Raw genomic sequence first — 22,011 nt, 5'->3', positions numbered from 1 at the left:
CATATCCATTATCAAGAGCTTCTAGTTTCTCGATTTTTTTTTTGTAACTTTTGTTTAGTCTCTTCCCACATATCCTTGGCTGCTGTAAAAGAATCCATTTTAATCTGTACACCTAAGTACTTTGTTTTATTATGTCCCCATAAATATGGGTATTGCTAAACCAGTTAATATATGCGAGTACATAGTTTTACTGCTATGGCTTTTGTTTTATCTTCATTAGTTTTGTATTACAAAAGACTTAAAATCGTCTCAAAATATTCCACAATGATGAAATGTCCTTTCGGGCCTTAAGTACAAAATATTATCATCTGCACATAAAGCTAACTTTTCTTGATTACCATACCAGCTATATCCTTGAATATGAGAGTCCCTTATTTTCTTTGCAAGTGGCAGTAAATGTAAAGCAAATAACAAAGGGCAAAGAGGACTCCTCTGCCTGGTTCTTTTGTTCAAATACAGCTTGTAAGAGAGGAACCCTCTCATCCTAATTCTTGCCTCCGACCCTTTATATATTTTCCTAATGAACCCTGTTCTTCTTCCAGGGAATGCAAAAGCTTCTATTGCCCTACTCATAAAATCCCAGTTGACTCTATAGAATGCTTTTTCTGGATCAAGACCATCTAGCAGTAGCAGTATTTTCTTGAATTCCGTTTCCTTCTGGATCGTCATTGTTTTATTAATGTCGTCAAATGATTGCCTCCCCCTCTACAAAACCGCATTGAATCCCTGTCAATGATAGATGTAAACGTCTATCAGTCTTGGGAATGTTTTTGCCATTTACTTAGCTAATATAAACATAAAACGCATTTAAGCATGGTTTAAAATTGAAATGGGTCGATAGTGGTCTTTTCCCTTTTTGGATAATACAAACATCAGCACTTTTTCCACTAGATGCTGGTGCTTTTCCCCGTTTTAAAATACTGTTAAATAAAGCCTTGGGGATCTTTAAATTTTTCTCTCTCTCTACTTCTAAACTTCCACAGGAATGCCGCCTGTTTTTGGAGACTTTCCTGTTTGATTGTACGTCACTATTTTTATTTCATCTCATCCTATCTTAGCTATTAATTGTCGAACCTCATCTTCTCTAACCTTGGCAAAATTGTCTTCCATGCTTTTTGTTTCCACAGTCATCTCCTTTATACAGATTGTCTTTAAAAGTTCTGACATATTTCTAATACCTTGTTCCAATCGCATCTGAGTTCAGGGAGTCAGTATTTGTGTAAACAAATGTAGAGTTACAGTTGACCATTGCATGTACTGCTTTATCTTTTGTTGATATGTGTATGTATTTTTTTTTTCTAGGCTTGCCAGTTGCCCCTCTTCTCTTACATTGTGGAGCGTCTGTGTGCATGCTGCTATGAACAGGCCTGGTATGCCAAACTGGGAGGAGTGGTTTCAATTAAATTCCTGATGGAGCGACTGCCTTTGATCTGGGTCCTTCAAAACCAGCAGACTTTTCTCAAGGCACTTCTTTTTGTTATGATGGATCTCACTGGAGAGGTATCACTTATTAAAACAAAAACACTTAATGACGATAAGCTGTATCTGAAGTGTATAGAGTTAAAAGGAAATGAACTAAGCATTTTCATGACCTAATTGTGTGCTGCCAAGTTTATCCATGTCAGAGTCACTGGAGGATCTGAGCGTCTCTACACTCATTGAGTGTGAAAGGCAGGTGCATTAATATTGAATAGGGCATTGGTCTGTCATACAACACACACACACACACACACACACACAAACACACTGAGGATCACCAGTGGACATACCATGTTTGCTTGGGATGTGGAAAGATTTCATGTCTGGAAAGGCATGCAGACACCATACAAAAAACACCTCAACTGACAGCCAAACCAGAGTTCCAAATACTGTGCTACCTTAAACTCTGCTGAATAAATCTCAGATATTACACCTTATTGGTTAGTGATTTCCCACCTGGATTCTTTTTCCATTGGTGTTGGTCATTTGAATCTTACCTCAGCCAGATATGTCCCTTTTAAAAAAGTATTTCTTTTTTTCACCTAATTGATTGTAATGATATTGATTTGAGGGAGTAGTGTCAGGTAGGTCATCACTAACTGTAATGAGATTGATTTTGATAGAACAGTGTAGGAAGAGTCACTAGTGATTGTAATGTTAATTTGGTAAATCAATGTCTGACTGATTGACAGTGATTTTAATGATCTTGATTTGATGAAGGGTTGTCAGACATGTTGACAGCCATTATAATGATTTGATGGAGCAGTGTTGGATGAGAGTCAACAGTGAACTGGGTTTTGATTTCAAAAATTGAGGGTGCTGCAGTCTCTGTTTTGGGCATGCACTGTTGAAGTATACATGTTGTAGTATTTATTTTGTGTTTGTGACAGTTTTAGAAATGAGCTTCAGCTACTACTACTTATAACTAGAATTTAGCTGGCTTTCTTTTTACAAAAAAGAAACAAGAATTTTGGTGGCTTTCTTTATTCAAGAGAAGGTGGTGGGGATGGATGGTGATTGTAGCTGTTTTTCACTCTGAAAGGTGGAAAATTTCAGAATATTTTTTAATAGTGTGACCATCCTGTTACAACTTGCTGTGCAGCAAAGGTTGTGTGGGTGTTCTGCCCTGTGCGTGTCTTATTGCCCTGGGATAGGGTTTCATTCCTTGACTTTTCTGTTTGATTTTCAAGTCATATTTTTAAATATTCTCTGCATTTTACTCGCATGGTGTTCAGCAGCCCAGTATTTGATTTTTTTTTTTTTTTTTTTTTAACACTGTGAACAAAGTATTGCCTTCCAGGAAGTTGACATTTAGCCAGTGTTTCTACCTGATTGTTCAGGAGGGTTTGCAAAATGCCAGTATTTTGAAAGACACATTGTGTGAGCATTTTGTTTTCTTAAAAGTTGGTAATGTAATGGTGTGCATACTTGGTTGTTTGTTAAACATAATGGTTTGTTTGTTAAATGCAGTAGTGTACTAAAAATTAACTGTAGTAACATTAAATTACTAGGTTTCCAATGGTGCAGTTGCCATGGCAAAGACAACCTTGGAACAGCTTTTGATACGCTGTGCAACTCCATTAAAGGATGAAGAGAAAACAGAAGAGGTGTTGGCGGCTCAGGAGAAGTCATTCCATCATGTGACCCATGACCTAGTTCGTGAGGTCACTTCCCCAAATCCAACAGTAAGGAAGCAAGCAATGCACTCCCTGCAGGTTTTGGCCCAGGTGACTGGTAAAAGTGTAACTGTGATCATGGAGCCTCATAAAGAGGTAAGGCAAGAAAGCACTTGCGCATGAAATAACAGAGTTATTTTGTAGTGAATGCATACTGCTCTAACATTTAAGCTAATAGTTTAGGCAGCAGGAATGTGTGCATTTATGATTACAGATTTCGGAAATTTTGCCCATGTTTTGTTATTTTTGATTTTTCATTATTGGTTCTTGACTTAGTTAATAGCGATTATGCCATACAGTACTTCGTTTGGAGCAGCTGATCTGCTTTTATGCTCTTTCCTTTAATTGCAGTTTAGATTGTCAGTATTAGAATGATGTAGAATTTCTCCACATCAGGTGATTGTAAGTATGTAAATGTAGGTGAGATCAGTGTTTCAGACTTTCTGTGTAAAATTAAAAGTGGCTAAATGTAATACCAGAACTGTGAGTAAACAGCTTTATGTTAACGTTTAATGTTACTTACAATAAACTCTTGACTAGGCTTGTAAGGGCCACAGGGCGATTAGCCTAATAACCTTCAATGATCCTTTAAGTATAGAACAGAGTGTTTACCAGTTTTTGCATCACTAATACATCAGGTTTCTCAGTGTTTCTGTCACTGGTCAAAAGGAACAACCCTCTATTTTCTAGTTAATACTTCAAAATCTATATTGTGTCTTGCCTGCAACTGCGCTGACAGTTGAATGAGATGCATTTCTCCTCTGCTTTGACACAGTGAAGTTGCTTTTTGAGTAGGGGGATGATTTTGAAAGATTGTGTGTTTATGTTCAGGCTTTCTTATATTGCATTATCTTTTAGAATTTTTTTTAAAAATCTTCTGTACTGCTGCAGTTTTTGTACTTGAGATTTACTAATGCTCATCATTCCCACTGCTGCAGTAGCCTTTAGGCTATATGGTCTGTCTTGCCCAAGACAAAACCGGCCAGCTTCTGAAAGCTCTGGCTCCCTCCCACACTTCTCTCTGAATGTTGATTGGGTAGCCTGGAGGAGGAAAAATTTGCAGTCAGTTAGATCTTCAGTACTTTCTTGCAGCCTGGGGAAGAAGCAGTGCAGAGGTTTCACAAGAGCAGTAGCTTGTCTTTCAGCTCCTTTCTGGCACACAGCTGCCCTATGGGGAACCCTTCCACACAGAAAATATTTATTTTTAATATATTTGGTGTGTGTGTTAAATATGTATTTTTTACTTTTAAGTTTGAATATCTGTTGTGGTCCCCATTAAAAACCCAGTATTAACTAAAATCAGATTCCCATCTGAACCACTGTTTTTTAGCTTTGGGTAGTTTAGTGGTTTGCGTGATGACGAAATGTACTGCTTATTCAACCTTCTTTAATAAAAGGTTGCATGGAGCAGTGTTTCATTTGAACAGGGATGATGACAGGACATGTAGTGCTTGTGTTAATGCTGTGAGAACTTACCTGCAGCTTGCCTGCCATTTATTTCCATCAGACCAGTTTTACTTCTGTGTGGTTTTTGACAGGATTTAGTATACTGCTTATGCATTATTGTGTTTTGGAGACGCATTTTCATAAGGTTCATCATGGCTCAGACACTGGTTTCTTTTTTTAATGTTTTGGCTCAGCCTCATTCATTGAGAGCAAGTGATTCTGCCAGTAAATTAATTAAATTGGAACGTAGGATGATTTAAATTATACGACTTTATTCCCTAGGGGTTTAAACTTGGAGGTGGATTTATCTTTTTAATGCTTTAATATATTGATAAACTTTAGAAATTCTTAAATATTTGTTCAAAGTTAAATGTGGTTGTAAAGCAGTATTACAAAGTGGTATAGTAAGTTGTGTGTGTTTATTAAGAAATAACTTAAAGATGCTTTATATTAAACATTTGAATGGTCTTTGAAAGGAATAATTAATTGTATAATTTGATAGTAACTGGGTTCAGCCTGTATAAAAATGATTGTATAGTTGGATGTGTGTCATTCTGAGAAAACAAATGGTCAAGGTACAATATGTATTGATGCACATGGATTAAAGATGTGAAAGAACAGCCTGGCTTGTTGTATTTTTTGATCTGAGCCTCCTCCCAAACCTTTAACTCTTTTATTTCAATCCCTTCTTCCTCTGGCTTTAGTCACAGCCAGAGAATTTCTGCGGGCTGTAGGTTTCATGGCCTCCACCATTCGTATACTGCCTCTGGCCAAGCCCCACATTAGAAAGTTCCAGTGTTTTTTTGTCAGTTTGGCTTCAACATTCTCATCCTTTAGATTTTCTAGTCCCTCTTCAGTGGTAGATTCATCAGTTGTCTGTCAGCACAGGGCTTCCGTTTCAACCTCCAGTTCCCACTCGGGAACTTTTCATAAATGCCTCTGATGTGGGATGGGGGGGGGGGCTCCTTCGGCTCTCTGAAGGTGCAGGACATTTGGTCTCTTCGACAAAAGAAAGACCACATCAGTGTCAAAGAAATGACTGCTTCAAACTTTTCACTCTTCCTTTCAGGGCCTCTAAAGAGTCTCACAGAGAATACCACAGTGATGTGATATATCAACAAGCAAGGAGAGACTAGGTCTCGTCTTCTATGCAGGTTTGCCCTTCAGGTTTGGGAACTAGCTGTCCAGTATCTGGTAACCTGTCAAGCAGTTTACATTTCCTTAGATCAGAACATAGTGGCAGATTCTCTGAACTGGTTCAAAACACAATCCCATGAGTGGATGCTTCACAAGGATGTGTTTCTGGATATTGGGGTGGTACTCAAGTAGACCTATTTGCCTCCCCTCTGAACAGACAGCTTCCTCTGTTTTGTGCCAGAGTCCCATGTCCTCTGGCCAGGAAGGTGGATACCCTCTCTTTTTCTTGGAATTGGATGATGATCTTCGTGTTTCACTGTTGCAGTCATTACATTTGGGTAGTCCTGCTGGCAGGTTGCCCTCAGCCAACCTGAATTCCAAAGTCTTGGGTCCTCCGTCGGCTGCTGTCGCCCCTTCCCTGACATCAGGTCGTCAGGGGTATAAAAGAAGCAGCTGACGCCATTTTCTTCAGTCTTTCTTGCCGAGCGGTGCCCGAAGCAGTTTGCAAGTGCCGGTCAGCCGACTCCTGGGATTTTCATATTTGAGTTTCATATCCGAAGTCTTCAATAAAGCTAAGTACCCCGTTGGGGAAACTTTTTTCTTTCTCCAGACCGATGTCAGAAAAAGTTAATAACTGTATTTCTTGTGGGAAGCAAATACCTCATAAGGATTTTCATTCTTGCTGTATTCCTTGCCTAGGCCCTGATCACGACGATGTTCATCGTGCATACAGCTGCAGTCATAATAGATGGGTTCTCCTGCCGTCAGGCGGGTCCTCGGTCGGCCGAATTCCAAAGTCTAGGTCCGGCGTCGCTTCTTCCCTGACGTCAGTGCGACAGGGGTATAAAGGAACCAGCCGATGCCATTTTCTTCAGTCTTTCTTGCCGCGCGGTGCCCGAAGCAGAAGCAGTTTGCAAGTGCCGGTCGGCCAGCTCCTGAGATTACGAAAATTTGGAAACCGAAGTCTTCTTAAAAGCTAAGTACCCCGTTGGGGAAACTTTTCTTGCCTCAGACCGATGTCAGACAAAGTTAATAATTGTATTTCTTGTGGGAAGCAAATACCGCATAAGGATTTCCATTCCCTCTGTATACCTTGTTTAGGCCCAGACCACGATGTCTCGGTCTGTCGCTTTTGTGCTACATTCAACAAACGCACTATTAAGCGTCGGGCGGAGTTCGAGCATTATTTTGGGAAAGCATTTAACTATACTATGTCGTCGGATACTCCGACTCCGGTTTTGTCTAAAAAACGCAAAGACAAGGACCGACACACGAGGTCCGTGGCCTCTACCGACACCACGCCAAAGCCGACTACACGTGGTCCGGTTCTCAGCGAGGCGCCTACGCAGCCCCTGACTACCGACGACACTTCTTTGACGGTGTCTCCTGTGCCTGAGGTCGCAGGCTCCTCGGCCCACACCCCGACTACAGATACCGAAGCCACTCTTGGCGTTGAAACTCAGAATGTGGACAGGTCCACTTCCACTCAAGGTGTCTTCAGACCTTCCTCTTCTTTCTCCATCAAGGCTTTCACAAAGTCTAAAGCAACCATGCACTCTAAGAGACCAGCTACACAGGGCCCATCTCCAGGCCCCATGCCTAAGAAACAGATGCTTAAAATGGCTGAGGATTTAATTACTCTTATCGGAGGTTCTCAGCCCCCACCAGACAAAAGGCCCAGAGTGGAGGAAGATTCCCCCTCCTCTGATCAGGGCTCCATTATTTCAGAGCACTCTGATGATCAGGAACATTCTTATTCCCCTTTTGAAGACTCTGATGCGGAGGAGTCCATCCCTTCTGTATCCCCCCCTGAGGATTACTCATTTGGGGAAACTTTGCATACCTTAAGGGAACGCTTCCACTGGGAAGGCCAAGATTATTCAGATTCCAAGAAAAGGCTCAGGGAATTTCTATTGCTGCCTCAGCACAGGCCTCTGGCTATACCTCCTGTCTTGGACATCCTAGATGATGTTTACTCGGAGGCCTGCCTTAACCCGGACTCTCTACCTCCAGCTCCAGTTAAGCCTGACGGGTACTACGGGGTTCCTGACTCTCACCAATCTCTATACAAAAGCCATGCTGCTGACCCAGAAACCATCTCTCAGGGCTCCAAGGGAGTTAAGGCCTCCATTGCTAAAAATCCATTGCCTTCCGAGAGAGATTCCAGATCCTTAGAAAGGTGGGGAAAAAGGTATATACCTTGGCTACCTTATCCATGAGGGCCTTAAACTGTCAGTTTCATATGCTAAAATACCAACAGTTTTTGTTATCACAATTGAAAAGTAAAATGTCACAACCTGAACAACCAGACTTGGAGTTGCAGGATTTGATGCATAGTGCAGAACAAGTGGGTAAGCATACCTTACAATGTGGTTTTGATGCTCTAGAGGCCTCATGTAGAACTGCTGTTACAGGATCAGTCATCCGTAGGCATGCCTGGCTCAAGGAACAAGCCTTGCCTGATCATGTCAAAGCTAAGTTACTAGACACCCCTCTTCAAAAGGATGTACTATTTGGAGCTAATGCTGAGGAGGTATTAAGGAAAATGGAGGAAAAGGCTAAATCAATGCAAACTGTGAAAGAATTTCTACAGGTTCAACCCCCACGTTTTAGTAGAAATTGGCCTTCCAAAAACTGGTCCTTTCCTGCCACAGACAGACCCCAAAGAGGCAGATACAGGCGCCCGAGGGGCAGGGGACAATCCCAAGGATCATTTAGAGGCAGACAATGGCAAGCTCCTACACAAAGAGGTGGTGAGGACAACTCGCAATCTTTCAGAAAGCAAACCCAATGACTTTCCCCTTTGCATGCCAACCAGGTCTCAAATGGCAGCCCCCTTAGGAGGAAAGCTGGCATTATTTTCAAAAAATTGGCATATTGTCACAAAGGACAAATGGATCCTGGACATTATAAACAGAGGCTACAAATTCCATTTTCACACCCTTCCAAAAATGAGAGGCATGCCAAACCTGCCACACAATCAAAGGGCAGAGGCACAAAGGCAAATTACACAGCTCATAAACATGAAAGCTATTCAAGAGGTACCTACGCCCGAACAAGGTCAAGGTTTTTATTCCAGGCTATTTCTGGTGCCAAGAAAGGGAAAAGATTGGAGACCTAGTTTGGACCTATCCATCCTAAACACATTTTTACTCGTACCAAAATTCAAGATGCTCACTCTACAGCAACTTCTTCCCATGCTGGGCAAGGAGTCTTGGCTGGTAACATTGGACCTCAAGGAGGCATACCTGCATGTCCCAATCAGACAAAATTGCAGAAGGTACCTCTGATTTCTTGCAGGTTCAACCCATTATCAATTCTCTGCATTGCCCTTTGGCTTATCTACTGCGCCCAGAGTATTCACGAAATGCCTGGCATCAGTAATTGCCTACTGCAGACTTCAAGGGATACAAATATACCCCTATTTGGACGACTGCCTGATCCAAGCGGACAGCAAGCACATTCTTCTGAAACATCTGGCTTACGTAATAATGTTATTGAACTCTCTGGGATACACAGTCAACAAAAAGAAATCAAGGCTGATACCCTCTCGGAAGATAATTTTCCTGGGTGCCAATTTGGACACAAACACCCAGATGGCCTACCTCACGCCAGAGAAGCAGGGGCAACTAATTCAATACTTCAGAACACTAGCAAATTACACCAGGCTGACTGCAAGGAAAATCCTGCAGGCTCTGGGATTCATGGCATCTTGCATCTTACTAATCCCATGTGCAAGGCTGCATATGAGGGAAACTACAATGGTACCTGAAAAACATATGGTCTCAACACAGCCACAGTTTGGAAACAATAATACCACTAATTCCATATCTGCAAAAGGAATTTCTGTGGTGGGCTCAAGCATGCCAAACAAACACAGGTCTTCCATTCAGCAAGCCTCAAGCAAATCAAGTCATCACAACAGACGCCTCGGACTACGCCTGGGGGGCGCACATGACAGATCGGTGCATTCAGGGCAAATGGACCCAAAAAGAAAAGTACCTGCACATCAATCAAAAAGAAATGCTAGCAGTAATAAATGCTATTATAGCTTTCAAGGACCTTCTACAACCAGGTCAACTATTGATAAGAACGGACAACACCACAGTTATATGGTACATAAACAGGGAGGAACACATTCTTACCCCCTATGCAGACTGGCCATGTCACTTTGGAACATGGCCATGGAATTACAAATGGAACTACAAGCACAGTACCTGCCAGGCAAGGAAAACATGCTGGCAGACAACCTAAGCAGGAATATGACAGATCTACACGAATGGAAATTGCATCCAAAAGTTTTTACAGATATAATCCAAGAATGGGGAAGGCCAGACATAGATCTCTTTGCCTCCCACAAAAATCATCAATTGACAAAATTCTGCTCAAGGATCTTCCATCCAAAGGCCTGGAGAGTGGACACTCTCTCTTTCAGTTGGACATCAATGACAGTTTATGCCTTCCCACCTCTTCCTCTGCTGCCCAAAGTTCTATTGAAGACCAGAACAGACAGACCAAAGATGATTCTCATTGCTCCGGACTGGCCAAGGCAACACTGGTACCCACTCCTGAGGAGCCTGACGCATTCCCCACCATGGACCCTGCCTCTAATGCCTCTTCTTCTGACACAGCACAGCTTCAAAACTCTTCACAGCCAGCTAAAAACACTCAATCTAGCCGCATGGAAGATTCCTTAGCATCACAACAGGCCCTACTCTCCAAGGAGGTGCAGGATGTCATTTTGGAGGCCAGAAGGCCATCAACTAGAAAAGCTTACTCCGCAAAATGGAAACGTTTTGTGTCTGGAATGAGAAAAAGGGCCAGGATCCTGGAAAACTGAATTTACCTCAAATACTACAATATTTGGCTGAACTGCTAAGCAGTGGACTTTCTTTCTCCTCCATCAAAATCCATGCCTCAGCCATTTCTGCAGAATACAGCACTGATCCACCTTTATTCTCTCACCCTCTCTTAAGACAGTTCCTCAGAGGGGCTAAGAATTTAAGACCTCCAAGAAAACAACCAATACCTGCTTGGGATCTTAATTTCATTCTGGAAAAACTGACCTTGCCTCCCTTTGAGCCAGCTGCCTCATCAGATTTGCAATATTTGTCCTGGAAAACAGCTTTCCTTCTGGCTATCACCTCAGCTCGTAGAGTTTCAGAACTACAGGCACTCATGGCTGTCCAGCCTTTTATCATCTTCCATCAGGACAGAGTTTCCTTACGAACCAACCCGTCCTTTATGCCTAAAGTGGTATCCAGGGTAGCTTTAAATCAGGCCATACATTTACCTACCTTTTATCCTAATCCTCAAAACAAAGGGGAGAGATTACTACATTCCTTGGACATCCACAGACAACTGCGTTATTATTTGGACAGAACAAAGCCTTTCAGAAAATCAGAACAGCTCTTTGTGGCCTATGTGGTAGGAGCTCAAGGAAAGCCAATTTCCAAACAGACAATCTCAAAATGGATAGCCCACTGCATACGTTTTTGCTATTCCTTTCATGGCAAAACTGTACCTACAGGCATTAGAACTCATTCCACCAGGGCCACAGCCACCTCTGCAGCCTTTCTCAGTGGAGTTCCTACCAAGGATATTTTGGAAGCAGCCACTTGGAGTTCTGTGCATACCTTTTCCAAGCACTACAACCTACCATTATACTCCAAATCTAGAGCAGGCTTTGCCACTGCAGTCTTGCAGGGCATTTTGGCTCCTCCTAGTTCCACCTAGTGCCTACCACCCCTTTCTTAGCTTTGGGATTCTACCCATCTGTTATGACTGCAGCTGTATGCACGATGAACATAGTACAGTTTTGTACCTACCATAAATGTAGATGTTCGAATGCTAATACAGCTGCAGTCCAGGTTTCCCTCCCTCCTTCCCCTCTTGGGACAGGCCTATAGGCTAACACATCCTCGTACAACCTGATTGGGGTATTCATTTATGATGTATTTGCTTGCAACTACTGTATTTTGATTATATTGCACTGCATTATTACACAAAGTTATGTATTGCCTTCCTTCTGGGGGCACCTGACATCTGGGGCAAGAAAAACTGAAGAAAATGGCATCGGCTGGTTCCTTTATACCCCTGTCGCACTGACGTCAGGGAAGAAGCGACGACAGCCGACGCCGAACCTAGACTTTGGAATTCGGCCGACCGAGGACCCGCCTGACAGCAGGAGAACCCATCTGTTATGACTGCAGCTGTATTAGCACTCGAACATCTACATTTATGGTAGGTACAAAACTGTACTTTTCTGGTTGTCTGTTTTGTGCTAGAGTTAACCAATGCACTATCAAGCGTCGGTATGATTTTGCTTTAAACTTTTTTGGACGCCAATTTAATTATCCCGAAATGTCGTCGGATAGCCGTTCGACTACTGGAGTTTACAAAAAATGCAAAGAAAAGGATAGAGAAAAACAACCGAGACCCAAAACGGACGACGAAGCTTCTCCTAACCCAGTCGCCGGTTCTCAGTGAGGTGCTTTCGCAGCCCCTGACGCCCGCTACTTTAGAGTCACAGGCATCTACCGACTCCCACGTGGAGTCGGCCATGCCGCTGGATACTCAAGGTATTGGAGCCTCGGACGCTAATCCCTCAGATGGGTCCGGAGCCGCTGAGCAGGTACCGGCTTATGAGGGTGTATTCAGCCCTAAACAACTTTACATTAAAACGGCTTCAGCTTCAAAGGCAAAGACTAAAGCACCTTCTAAAGCAAGGAAACAAACTTAAGAGCCACGTGGACAGTCCTCTATGCCCAAAAAAACAGATGCTCAAAATGGCCGAAGACTTGATTACCTTGATCAGGGGTTCCCATTCCCCTCCTGATAAGAGGCCTAGGCAGGACACTGACTATGAATCTTCAGATCAGGTTTCTATTTCTTCTGATTCCTCTTCTGAACACGAATATTCTCTTCCCCCCTATGAGGATTCTGATGCTGAAGAATCTATACCTTCAGCTTTTCCTCTTGAGGACTATTCCTTTGGGGAAACCTTGCACACCATTTCCACTGGGAGAGCCAAGATTTTTCAGAATCTAAAAAGAGGCTCAGGGATTTTCTATTGCTACCTCAGCACAGGCCTCTAGCCATTCCACCTGTGTTAGACATTGTAGATGATGTGTTTTCGGAGTCCAGTCTGACCCCTGACTCCGTACCCCCCCAGCTCCTGTTAAGCCTGACAGATATTACAGGGTTCCTGATTCACACACATTTTTTTTTTAAAAACCCTGCTGCTGACCCAGAAACTATATCACAGGGTCCAAAGAGGGTTGAGGCTTCCACTGCAAAAAACCCAACCCCCTCTGACAGAGAATCAAGGGCACTGGATAGATGGGGAAAAAAGGTTTACACCTCTGCAACTTTGGCAATAAGGGCCCTAAACTGTCAATTTCATATGCTTAAGTATCAGCAACATGTCATAGGACTGCTTAAACAGGAAATATTGTTAAATTCTGAATGTGCAGAAAACAAGGAAATGCAGGATTTATTGTATGCAACAGAACAAGTTGGAAAACATACTTTGCAATGTGGTTTTGAATATTTGGAAGCCTCCTGCAAGGCCGCAGTTACTGGTTCTGTAATTAAGAGGCATGCTTGGTTAAAGGAACAAAATCTGCCTGATCATGTTAGTTAAATTAGTAGGTGCACCTTTACAGCATGATACTTTGTTTGGTGTTAAGGCAGAAGAGGTGTTAAAGAAAATGGAGGACAAAGCTAAATCTATGCAAACTGTCAAAGTTTTTTTTACAGGTACAGCCACCCAGGTTTAGTAGACACTGGCCTACAAAAAAGTGGTCCTTTCCAGTGTCAGACAGACCTCAAAGGGGCAGACCCAGACGCCCTAGGGGCAGATCCCAGGTGCAAGGTCCTTATAGGCCCAAGCAATGGGGTGCTTCTACCTCCAAAGCTGGAGAAGATAGATCACAAACATACAGAAAACAGTCCCAATGACTTCCCCCTGCTGGCACCAAGCACTTATCTTCTGGCAGCACCCTTAGGGGGAAAATTAGCACCTTTTGCTCAAAATTGGCACATCATAAGCCAGGACAAGTGGGTTCTAAATATAGTGTCACAAGGCTACAAGTTCCACTTCCATACTGTACCAAAGGCAAACGGCTGGCCAGATCTGCCAAGAAATCAATGGGCAGAGGCACAAAAACAAGTCTCATCCCTCTTGGACATGGGGGTTATTCAACAAGTACCAGAGCAAGAGCAGGGACAAGGATTTTACTCGACTGTTCTTGGTACCCAGAAAGGACAAGGCCTGGAGGCCGATACTGGACCTATCTATTCTGAACACTTTCCTGGATATTCCAGAATTCAAAATGTTGATTTTGCAGCAGCTTCTGCCCTTGCTGGGTAAGAATGCTTGGCTTATGACTTTGGACCTAAAAGAGGCGTACCTGCATATTCCAGTCAGACAGTCATGCAGAAGATACCTAAGATTCAAGGCTGGTTCAATGCATTACCAATTCTCTGCACTGCCCTTTGGCTTATCTACTGCACCCAGGGTCTTTACAAAGTGTCTGGCACCAGTAATTGCATTCTGCAGACAAAGAGGAATACAAATATATCCTTTCTTGGACGACTGTCTCATTCAAGCAGAGAACAAGGACATTCTTCTTCAACATCTGGCGTTTGTGAAAAGACTTCTAACATGCCTAGGGTACACAGTCAACAAAAAGAAATCAAAACTAGTACCCTCACAAGAGATAATATTCCTGGGTGCAAGCTTGAATATAACTGCCCAGATGGCTTATCTCACGCCAGACAAACAAAGGCAACTGACTACCTATTTCAAAATGTTGGCAACAAAGGCCCAGTTATCTGCAAGAAAAATTCTGCAGGCTTTGGGCTTCATGGCATCCTGCATCCTACTAATTCCATATGCAAGACTGCATATGAGGAAACTTCAGTGGTACCAAGTGTTTGGACTCAACATTGCCACAGCCTGGAAACAGTCATTACTCTCATTCCCTGCCTGCAACGGGAGTTTTGATGGTGGGCAAAGGCTTGTCACCAGAACAAGGGACAGCCATTCACATTGCCTCCAGCCAGGCAGACACTAACAACGGATGCATCAGACTATGCCTGGAGAGCCCACATGGCAGGAAGATGCATTCAGGGCACATGGTCCTCAAACCAAATGCATCTACATATCAATCAAAAAGAGATGTTAGCTGTTCAAAATGCCCTGACAGCCTTCAAGGACCTACTGCATCTGGGACAACTACTGATAAAGACAGACAACACCACGGTCATGTGGTATATAGACAAGCAAGGGGGCACACATTCTTACCCCCTTTGCAGACTAGCCATGACCTTGTGGGACACAGCTTTTTCTTACCAAGTACATTTGCAGACACAGTTCCTGCTAGGAAAGGAAAATACTCTGGCAGATGAACTAAGCAGAAACCTCATGGATCCCCACGAGTGGAAACTGGATCCACGAGTCTTCAGCATGATAACAAGGAAATGGGGATGCCCGGACATAGATCTATTTGCCTCCTCTCTCAATTACCAACTAAAAAGATTCTGTACAAGGACTTATCACAGACAAGCATGGAAAGTGGACCTCTATCTTTCAGCTGGAAAAACCTATCAGTATATGCCTTTCCACCACTGCCTCCTCCCCAAGGTGCTCCTAAAGGTCAGACAGAAGCCATAGAGGATACTGATTGCCCCAGACTGGCCACGCCAGTACTGGTATCCAATACTAAGAAACCTATCTCTATACCCAGCTTGGACCTTACCTTTAGTACCTCGACTACTTTCCCAGCAAGACAATCAGATCATGCACAGCCAACTCAGGACTTTAAACTTGGTAGCATGGCGAATAATGTAGTCACACAAAAACACCTCTCAGTAAAGCTGTGATGGATGTCATTCTGGAAGCCAGAAGGCCTAGTACTAGAAAGTCTTACGCTGGGAAATGGAAGAGATTCTGTGCCTGTAACCAGGCAGAAGGAACTGATACAGCAGTACCAAATATTCCTCAGATTTTGCAGTACTTAACTGAGTTGCTGTACAAAGGCCTATCTTTTTCATCAATTAAAATTCGTGCCTCTGCCATTTCGGCTCATTACAATACGGAGCCACCACTGTTTTCTCACCCTTTATTAAGGCAGTACCTCAGAGGAGCCAAAAATTTAAGACCTCCCAAGGAGACCGCCAATACCTGCATGGGACCTCAACTATGTCTTGGAAAAGCTCACTCTGCCTCCTTTTGAGCCAGCTGCTACTGCTGATATGAAGTTTTTATCTTGGAAAATAGCTCTGCTCTTAGCAATTACTTCTGCAAGACAAGTTTCAGAGCTACAGGCACTCATGGTTGTGGAACCTTTCATCATTTTTCATCCAGACAGGGTCTCTCTGAGGACAAACCCAACATTTATGCCTAAAGTAGTGTCCAGTGTGGCTCTTAACCAAGCCATCCATCTGCCAAGTTGTGGAACCTTTCATCATTTTTCATACAGACAGGGTCTCTCTGAGGACAAACCCAACATTTATGCCTAAAGTAGTGTCCAGTGTGGCTCTTAACCAAGCCATCCATCTGCCAACCTTTTACCCAAATCCACAGAACAAGGGGGAGAGAATTCTGCATTCTTTGGACGTACACAGACCGCTTAGATTCTCCTTGGACAAAACCAAAGCTTTCAGGAAGACGGAGCAATTACTAGTGGCATATAGGTTCATAGGTTCATACTAGGCTATCTGCCCTAGGGCATTTATAAGCCTAGCCAGAGTGTGTATGGCTTTCACCACCCATTTTAAATTAATTTTGCTATGCCCTTTTTCGAGGTTAGTATACTGTGCCTCTGTCTAACAGTGACACAGAAGTGATACCCAGGGTAAACCTACGATCTCCCATCCACTCATCAAGATTCCTCTTGAAGAGAGTCAATGAGGGACTCTGCCTAACCTGGACTGGGATTTTATTCCAGAGTGAAGGGAGCCTCTGGGTTATGAATCTGTCCCTCCAGCATGTCCTATTTATTTCAGTGCTGAGGTTTAAGTCTCTCGAGCGCGTAGCTCGATGGGATTTGGATTTTCTGAGGTGCAGCATGTCCATTAATTCCGGGTTGGACATGGCTTTATACGTCAGGCACAGATCGCCTCTGAGCAGGCGGTATGCCACTGAGTAGAGCTGGAGTTTCTTTAACCGGGCAGCATACGGCATCTGTTTGAGCCGCTTGATCCTATTGGTGAGGTACTTTTGGGGTCTTTCCAGTTGCTGCAGGTGTCTGGTAAGGTACATCCCAAAAGGGGCATTGTACTCAATTATGGGCCTGATGAGGGATGAGTAAAGAGGCACGATGACCTCCCCTGATCTAGATGTGAATCCCTTCATGATTAGGTGGGCTATATAAAATGTTTTTCTAACCACTTTGGCCACGTGGTTGTCAAATGAGAGATTGCTATCAACTTGGGTCCCCAGGTCCCCAATTACTTCTTCTGTACTTAATGGATTACCACCTATGTGGTAATTTGTGGGCACTTTGTTTTTGCCAAAGGGGATGACTGTACACTTTTGGCGTTAGCTTGAGGCCATGGCTCTGGCACCAGTTGTCTGTTTCTATGAGGCCCTTTTGGAGGATGCTTGTGTCGGCTGGAGAGTCTATTATGGCGCCCAGTTTGCAGTCCTCTGCGAACTTGGTCAGCCACAGTCCTTCCATGTTGGCCTGTACCTCCGAGAAATATATACCGAACAAGAGAGGTCCCAAGACTGAGCCTTGTGGGACACCACTTGTAACTGGTTTGGAGTCTGACATGGCTCCAGCTAATTCTAACCATGTGGGTTCTGTCCTTGAGCCAGTTTGCAACCCATCTAGTGACATAAGGGTTTATATTTAAGCTGGTGAGCTTATCTATAATGCCCGAGTGGGGTATTGTATCGAAGGCTTTTGCGAGGTCCAGGTAGGCTGTGTGGACCACCTTCCCCTTGTCAATGGCCTTGGTGACTGTTTCAAAGAAATCGACCAGGCTTAAGAGGCAGGATCTGCCCTTAACAAAGCCGAACTGGGTAGGATCCAGTGTCTGTAGGTCCCCTATATCTTTATTTATAAGGTCCATGATGATCCTTTCCATAGCTTTGCAGACCAAGCTAGTGAGACTTATGGGGCGATAGTTTCCAGGATCCGTTGAGGCACCACCTTTGTGGAGAGGGACAACTGTTGCTGTACGCCACTCTTTGGGTACATATCCTGTAGTAAGGCTGAGATTGAACAGTAGTTTTAGGTTTGGGATTAGCTCTTCTTGGAGTTCATGTAGGACGCAGCCCGGGACACCGTCTGGTCCCATTGATGCTGTGTTTCTTGCTTTGGAGAGGGCAGCTCTTACCTGAGCATCTGAGATGTCAGGGGGGCAGCACTCTGCTGGGATAGATATTAGCCCTTTGGTGGGAGGGAGAAGTTTGCTGAACCTGTCAGCTAGGATGTTGGCAATGTCTGTGGGTTCGTGTATTTTTGTCATTTTGGACTAATTCTGAGCATATCTGGGAATTCCCACCCAGGTTCCTAACATAACTAAAGAAAGCCTTGTGATTATCCTTAGTGTCCTATGCAATTTTTCTCTCGAAGCTGGCCTTAGACGATTTTATGAGTGCCCGTAGTTTTTTGCTAATACTGATCAGAGATGCCATCCCTTTTTGGGATTTTGCTCTGTCATGTAGTAGCTTCCTCCTTCTATTGTATAGTTTGTTTATGGTTGGGGTCCACCAGACAGGACGTCTGCCTTTGGAGGATTGGGTCTTGGTTTTATTTGGGATTGCATGATCCATGCATTCCTGAAGGTGTTCATAGAATGTTTATAAAGGATTTTGTGGTCTGGGCAGATATCCACAGGCCCGGGGGCTTTGAAGGATTCCACCTCGGTTTTGAGGAGTGTGAAATTTGCTTTAGAGAAGTTTTTCACTGTGGTTTTCTGGGCATGGGGTGGGGTCGGGATGTGAATATCCAGTGAGATTAGTTTATGGTCTGATCTTACCAGTGAGGGATACACTTCTGGTCTGGAGCATAGAGTCCCCATGTTGGTGATGATTAGGTCCAGTATGTTTTCCCTCTTGTGGGAGTGGTAACAAGTTGTTCCATAGCATTTGAGTTTATAAATTCTAGGAACCTTTGGGCTAGGGTGTTGGAGCTAGAGTAATGCTCCCAGTCTATGGTTGGGTAGTTGAAGTCACCCAATATAATGGTGTTTGGAGAGACCTTCATATTTTCCAGTGTTCTCAGGAAGGCCGAGTGGGGTTCCTGGGTTTGGGAGGGTGGTCTGTAGCAGGCTATAAACAGGAAGGCAGTTTTACCCACTGTTAGTTGCACATGGATAGTCTCTGATGCTTCGTGCTGTGCCACCAACCTGGAGGTGTGGGAATCTTTGACGAATATTGATACTCCCCCTCCTTTTGTGGTTCGGTCCAAGTTTTGGGGCCAAAAAGCATGGTATGAGGTATAACCTGGTAGTGCTAGGGTGCTCTCGAGAGCCTTGAACCAGGTTTCTGTTACTGCACAGATATCTATGTTCTCCATGCTAAGGAGAGTTTCGAAAAGTGCATCTTGAGGTTTAGACTTCTTGCGTTGAGTCGCATTACTCTTAGTTTCTTATCCCTTGTGATACCTATGGAGGTGGGTTTGTCTTTTGAGCCTTGCCTAAAAAAGGCACTATGGGGGTAGCAAGAGCCTTTGCCAATATCCAAAAGCCCAGGGGTGACAGGTGCAAGCCGTCCCTAGCGAAGCATCGTGGCTTGTCGAGCATGTCATCCCAGGCTGACAGGCATTGGATCCCCTTTGAATGACACCAATACTTAAGCCAATTGTTGAAATTGATAATCTTGTCTTCATACTGTGGCATCATTCTTGGTGAGGGTAAGATGCTACTCAAGGTCAGGGTCATACCGGCCTGGGCTACATGCTCAGAGAGCTCCTCTATGTCTCTTTTCATGTAGTCCAGGGAGGTACGTCTCAGGTCATTCACACCAGCATGGACAATGACTGAGTCATATTTGTACTTGCCATGGAGTGACCTGAGTGCTTGTGTTATGTGGCGGATCCTAGTGCCCGATAGGCAGCTCACCATGACCTTCTCCTTGTTCAGCCTGGTGAGCGGGACGTCAGTGTGCCTGATGAGTCACCTATTACAAGTGTATCAGGTGTCTTGTTTAGCCTTAAGGGCTGTGACTGTTCAGCACACTGGCTTTGTGAGCTATGTGTTGCACGTGTTTTGTTTTGGGGTAGCGGTTGCTTGGGTGTCTGCTTTGGAGGTCTCTGCTGCTTAGGCAGATTTTTATTTAGAGCCTCCAAGTATGTTTTTGTGTGTTTATGTGTTTGGTTTGCTGTCGTGGTAGGTCTATGTGAGACTGGAATTGTAGTGAGTGTGGTTTCCTTCTCCTCCTGACTGGTTACGCCAGTACTTAGTTGAGAGAGCTTAGCCTCCAGTTTGGCTATATGGTTGCATCTCTCACATGTGTTGGAATTTGTTGGGAGGAGGAGAGGGTTGTCTGTGTACATTAGGCAGTTGTAACATTGCCTCAAGATTCCCAGGTTCACCAGCTGGACCGGAGAGGAGATTGACAACTGACCTTTGGACATGCTAGAATAGTATTGGGAATTCCTTTATAATTGAAAAAAAGGGCCAATGGGGAACAAGTTACTCAAGGGGAGTTTGTGAGGGTGTAGTGCTTTTAATTTAGTGAGCAAGTGCTAGGCTTTAGCGTAGGAATAGGGTGTTTATTATGAGAACTAGATCAGTTCCAAGGCTCAAACCCAAATAAGCGGCGCTGCTCGATGCCGCACTATGCACAAAATCACGCAAAGCCGTGCTACAGCGGGTTTTATACAGGCGGACTTGAAAGAGCTAGAAGTTGGCCCAAAACAGCCAACAGACTACCAGATTCCTGTGTGCTGCAGGATCACAAGGAAAGCCCATCTCAAAGCAGACTATATCTAAGTGGTTAGTCTACTGCATTCGTTTCTGCTACTTACACCATGGCAAGCCAGTGCCTAAGGGCATTAGGCCTCATTCCACCAGAGCTGCAGCCACCTCAGCAGCCTTTCTCAGGGGAGTTCCAACCACAGACATTTTAGAGGCGGCTACTTGGAGTTCAGTGCACACCTTTACAAAGCATTATCATCTGCCACTGTACTCTAAATCCAGGGCAGGCTTTGCCACTGCAGTTCTGCAGGGTCTCATAGCCGCTCCTACTGCTGTCTAGTTCCAACCTCCCAACCATAGCTTTGGGACTCTAATGTAATGACTGCAACAGTGAAACACGAAGAACATAGTACAGTTGTGTACACTTACCATAAATGTAGATGTTTGAGTGTATTCACTGTTGCAGTCCAGGTTACCCACCCGCCTTCCCCCCTTCTTTCTTTTGGATCTTATCTTTCCTTCTCTGATTTATACTACCTATGTGGTGTATTTGCTTATAGATGAAGGTAAAATTTATACTGGTGTATTTCTGAATATATATATATAAAATTTGGCTACCCTTTTTGGGGCCACCTGACATCTGGGGCAAGAAAACTGAAGAAAATGGCGTCAGCTGCTTCTTTTATACCCCTGACGACCTGACGTCAGGGAAGGGGCTACAGCAGCCGACGCAGGACTCAAGACTTTGGAATTCAGGCCGGCTGAGGGCAACCTGCCAGCAGGATTACCCAAATGTAATGACAGGAACAGTGAATACTCTCGAGCATCTACATTTATGGTAAGTGTACACAACTGTACTTTTCTTTATGCTTTCCCTCCCCTTTCTCTCATGCCGAAAGTCCTGTTCAAGATAAAACAGGATGCTGCAGAATCTTGCTGGTGGCTCCCGTTTGGCCCAGACAGCATTGGCTCCCTCTTCTGCTTCTTGCCAAGGGCAATCATCATAAGTTACCTCACTGGGTGAAATTATTCACCCATGACAAGGGATCTGTCATCCATCTCCACATGTACACTTTTCAACCGACATTGTGGGTGATGGGGTTTTGATTTGCTATAGACACCTTTTTTCCAAGGTTGTGTTTGGAGTCCTGCAGTAAGTCAGGAAACCCATTAATAGAATATCTTACTTATCTAAAATGGAGGGGGTTTTCTGTTTGGTGTCTTTTTCGTACCCTGGATCCATTGGCTGTGAATGTTCCTTTGGTTATGTCTTATTTGTGTGAATTGCTGAATGCTGGATTGGCGTATTCTTCTATCAACACCCACCTTTTAACTGTCTTGGCTTGTTTGCATTTGACTCCCCCTTTAGCCTTTAGATTTGAGGCCAATCAGTTAC

The 22,011-nt window shown here is 43.9% G+C and overlaps 1 protein-coding gene across 1 annotated transcript in view; it reads left to right on the top strand.

The window, feature by feature from the left end:
• LOC122816707 (transformation/transcription domain associated protein) overlaps nt 1-22,011 on the top strand; it is a gene marked incomplete in the record, with an annotated part of 2,794,447 nt that overhangs the window by 874,122 nt on the left and 1,898,314 nt on the right. The window contains 2 exon segments of the mRNA XM_044089697.1: nt 1,303-1,500; nt 2,991-3,251. Of these exon segments, the coding sequence (XP_043945632.1) occupies nt 1,303-1,500; nt 2,991-3,251 (459 nt within the window).

Source organism: Protopterus annectens, chromosome 12.part0 (genome assembly GCF_019279795.1).
Source record: "Protopterus annectens isolate FY-2018-M chromosome 12.part0, PAN1.0, whole genome shotgun sequence".
Taxonomy (NCBI): Eukaryota; Metazoa; Chordata; order Ceratodontiformes; family Protopteridae; genus Protopterus; species Protopterus annectens.
This window is presented reverse-complemented; position numbering and strand designations above follow the sequence as displayed.